At 33.3% G+C, this 4002-nt stretch overlaps 1 protein-coding gene across 1 annotated transcript in view; it reads right to left on the bottom strand.

Annotated features, from left to right (window-relative positions):
- LOC108691177 overlaps nt 1-1790 on the bottom strand; it is a gene marked incomplete at its 5' end in the record, with an annotated part of 6825 nt that extends 5035 nt beyond the window's left edge. The window contains 4 exon segments of the mRNA XM_018198834.1: nt 262-437; nt 510-560; nt 1428-1733; nt 1735-1790. Coding sequence (XP_018054323.1) covers nt 275-437; nt 510-560; nt 1428-1733; nt 1735-1790 — 576 coding nt within the window.
- Between the last annotated feature and the right edge of the window lie 2212 nt (nt 1791-4002).

Here is a 4002-nt window from a genome sequence, read left to right as displayed (position 1 = left end):
TATATATATATTTTAAGAAATAATCGATAATATTTTATATTTCAAAAAAGAGGAAATACAACGTTTTTATATCTTAAGATATAAAAATCTTAAGATATCTCCTCGCACATTTCTTTTTTTTTTTACATTAAAAGTAATAAGTAAAAGTGATCGGATATTGAGTTAAAAAAGAGAAGATTAAAATCTATTAAAGCGTTGTATAGCCACAGATCAGTTCTTAAAAGTATGGCAACGTTGTGTTTCTATGGGAACGTGACTTACCCTTAAGTTAGGGTTATCTCCTAATACTGGCGAATATTAAGAAATGCCGTTCTCGAGTGGCATTTCCGTACATTTGCGGACGGAAAATGAGCCATTCGTTTGTCGATCGGAATGAGGTACTGTCTATGCATGGCACGGACGCGCCACCATACAATCGTCCCATAAATAATCGTCCTCTTCTTTTAACCTAAATCTCTTTGCTCTCTTTTCGGCCGCAACTCCTCCTTTTCCTTTCATCGCTCTCTCGCTTACTTTCTCTCCCTTGATGTGAGTGTATTCGAGAATCTCGTACGAGCGTCCTAGGATAAGAAAGACACATAACCAGAGTAGGCAATATAAGAAACATAATGGAAATAGTGTGTGAGAATGTGTAATTGTATAAGAAATATTATGAAAAGACTTTTGAAATATCTTACCGTACGCACGGTAAGACTAATTTATCTAATTTATCTGATCATCGTCAATATGTAATATAATGTTAATTGTTTGAGTATTCAGTTAAATACGACAGACAACTTTTATATCTTATCTATTGATGAAATATTAAGCGATTATTAAACGTTTTAACTTGTATAATTGAATTATTTCAAAAACTATATTGAAGATGACCCAATAATAAAGAAAAAGAGTCGAAACATCTGTAATTATTTCATTTCTGAATATATGGTATTCTTACACCGACAACCTATGCTGACTCACATTGGTTGTCTACTTTCCTACGATTATGAAAAGAATTTATTATAAAAATTCTTTTTTTATTAATACATCTTTTCCGTCGGAATATTTTTATTTTTTAAAATATATATGAACCATTTATATTTTGGTAGCACAATTTAACTTTAAAATAAAATTAATACTTTTAGTAATACATTTATTTTTTGATATTTTTGATTTTTAATAACAACAAAAAAACAAGAAAGTTGCATGATAATTATCAATATATCTTATTAAAAAATTAGCAAATGATAAAATTTCTCTTTTTAGAACTTAAAAAAATTTTTACATGTATTTGCTGCAATAAAAAAAAGACATTTGTTTTACGATATTTACTTCAAATAAACATCGCTCCCTTTTTCTCACGCATTCTTTTAACTTCTCGGACATAAATGGCGAGTTACAAAAAACACCTCGTTTTGAATGCGACTGCTTTTTGCGGTAGTACTGACCAACGCTTCCAGACAATTCTTGGCGGGTTTGTCGATCGTTTAATCGTCCATTTCCACCTGTCAGCCCAAGTCGATGGAAGCACAAAGGCGATCTCTATCCTGAGGAGAAACTCTCGCAAGAAAGCGAGGCAACATTCGGCTAGGAGGGTTGCGGGAATGGGCAGTGAGGGAAAAGGATGTGCGGGCAGGGCAAGAAGAAGTCTGACATTCGAGGAGTCGACAAAGATTATGAAGCGCATACTGTAGCGAATAAAAATGGTTTCCGCGGCGGGGGAGAAGCGGAAAACAGAGACATTGTTCGTCGCAGAGTTCCTAGAGGATGCTCCATGAGAGAATAAGAGAAGGCACAGTTGTGGGGCTAACGATAAATTGCGTTTAGCGCATAACATATAACTTTACGTAATACTTTTTAACTTATTACATGGTAAATGAAAAATCTTATTGCTCATTTCGTTTCAGTACAAGAAAAGTATGAAAAGATAATAATTACAATGAAAATATCTTGAAAATTGCAGCAACATGTTTTAAAATTTGAGCCTTTTACATACAAATGTGTTAAAAACTATCAAGATTATTTTTACTTTGTAATTAGAAATTTTTCAGCAATTATCATATGATTATTCTCAGAGATACTACACAGAAGCTTGCAGCTACATTGTTGCAACGTTACTGCAATGTTGTTGGAACGTTGCCATTATTGCTGCAATATTACTAGAATGATCTGTATTGTATGGATTAAAAATTAAATTGTTATTATTATATATCTCGTGTCTGGCATCGACGTCTGGCATTATGCATCGAGCGTTACAAAATCAATTACAACTGCGATCCAACCCATGCCTAGTGCGAATGAATCGGGATTCGAAAAAAAAAAAAACAATTGCGAAATGCAAATACGGTTCACGCTGATTGTGGAAAGCAGATAATGGATCCTGCTTTTAAATGATGCTCGTGAAGTGGAAAGCTTAAAATAATTAATTTATCGTACTTAACGATAGTGACTCGACGAGATTTAAACCAGTCAAATGCGTTCCGCTTCCTACACCAGCGCGTCGGATTACGGCAAAAATAAATATTTTTTATGATGCAGGAAATTGCCATCCCACTGTAATAAGTAAGCATTAAAGATGATTGTTAATCAAGGAACCAAATTACTAGTGAGAATATTATCTTCGCGATCTTACGCGTCCATGTATGATGCTGTAATTGTAAAGTAATGCACATTATATGTGTAATTCTAATGCACATTATATAGTATTCTACAGCATAAAATTCGATATTCATAAGTATTTGTATTCCAGAAAGAACTCAGATATCTATTCAGATTGCATTTTGATATATACATAAGAATTAATGTATAACAACAGCAAATACAGTTTCATTAGGACACAGTAATATTTTAATAAATAAATTAGTTTAGTAATAGATGAAGTGAAACAGAAATGGTTATTCGAATGATTAGAAATTAGTCAATACAAAATGACTATTAAATAGATTAAAATTAAACATATAAAAAATGTATATAGATACATTATTATTTAATTAATATAACAGTCGATAATATATAACAACGATAAAATGAGGAATGCATATTTATTTTAGCTAAGACGATCTGAGTTAAACATGCCGAAATGACTGTAATTGATATTTCTAGCAAAATGAATCAGTGATTGATCTGTGATTGTGATGTAAAACTGCGATTATATGGACAAGGAGGAGAAAGAGATGAGGGCCTGAGAGCTTGAATGACACCAAGACCAAGCAGGGTAAGTTTCTTGCTCGATGGACATCTTTTTCTTGCGCCGATTGTGCGCTACGTGGTCGTCGCGACACAAACAGCGTATGATTGAGTGAACGCCGCGAGGGATTTTCTGGCGTAGGAATGGCGGAGTGAGTGAGTTTCGAAGTGTGTAGCACGACGAGGGGTAGAATGGTAGAAAGAATGTAGACATTTAGCTGTACCGAGAGGGTAAGACGCCTCGTACAGCCTCGTGGGAGCGTAACAGCCCCTAAAACGATGTTGCCGAATATACAGCTGTCCCTTTTTTCTTCTTGAAATTTTTGCGCGCCAACATGTGCGTCTGATCTTTAAATCTCTCAATTTCGGACTTCATGTTATAGAAAAAAGAATATTTATTATTTCAAAATGACAATTAAATAAATATTTAAATTATTAATTGTTTTTAATATTTTGTATATGAAGTTAACAAAAAACATCAACAAAAAATGAAGAATATAGATGTAGTTTAATTAAATCTGTCTTTTGTAACGCAGATATATATTTATATTATGATTGCAACTAAATATAAAAGAATATAATTAAAGAAATGAAAGATTAAAAAATAGAAACAAAGTTATCTCTCAATCAAATTAATCGAAACCGGTTCGAAAATCGAAATTGAATTGTAAGATGTCATCATCGGAGTTTTATTCGCTCTTTTCCATTTCGAAATAAACGAAATCATCGATAGTCGGCGGGGTCGATCAAGTAGACGTAACCCCTGAACTGATCTTGTTCTCTCTTTCCCTCTCTTTCTCTCTCTCTCTCTCTCTCTCTCTCTCTCTCTCTCTCTCT

The sequence above is a fragment of the Atta colombica genome, unplaced genomic scaffold (assembly GCF_001594045.1).
Source record: "Atta colombica isolate Treedump-2 unplaced genomic scaffold, Acol1.0 scaffold41, whole genome shotgun sequence".
In the NCBI taxonomy this organism is placed as follows: domain Eukaryota; kingdom Metazoa; phylum Arthropoda; class Insecta; order Hymenoptera; family Formicidae; genus Atta; species Atta colombica.
This window is presented reverse-complemented; position numbering and strand designations above follow the sequence as displayed.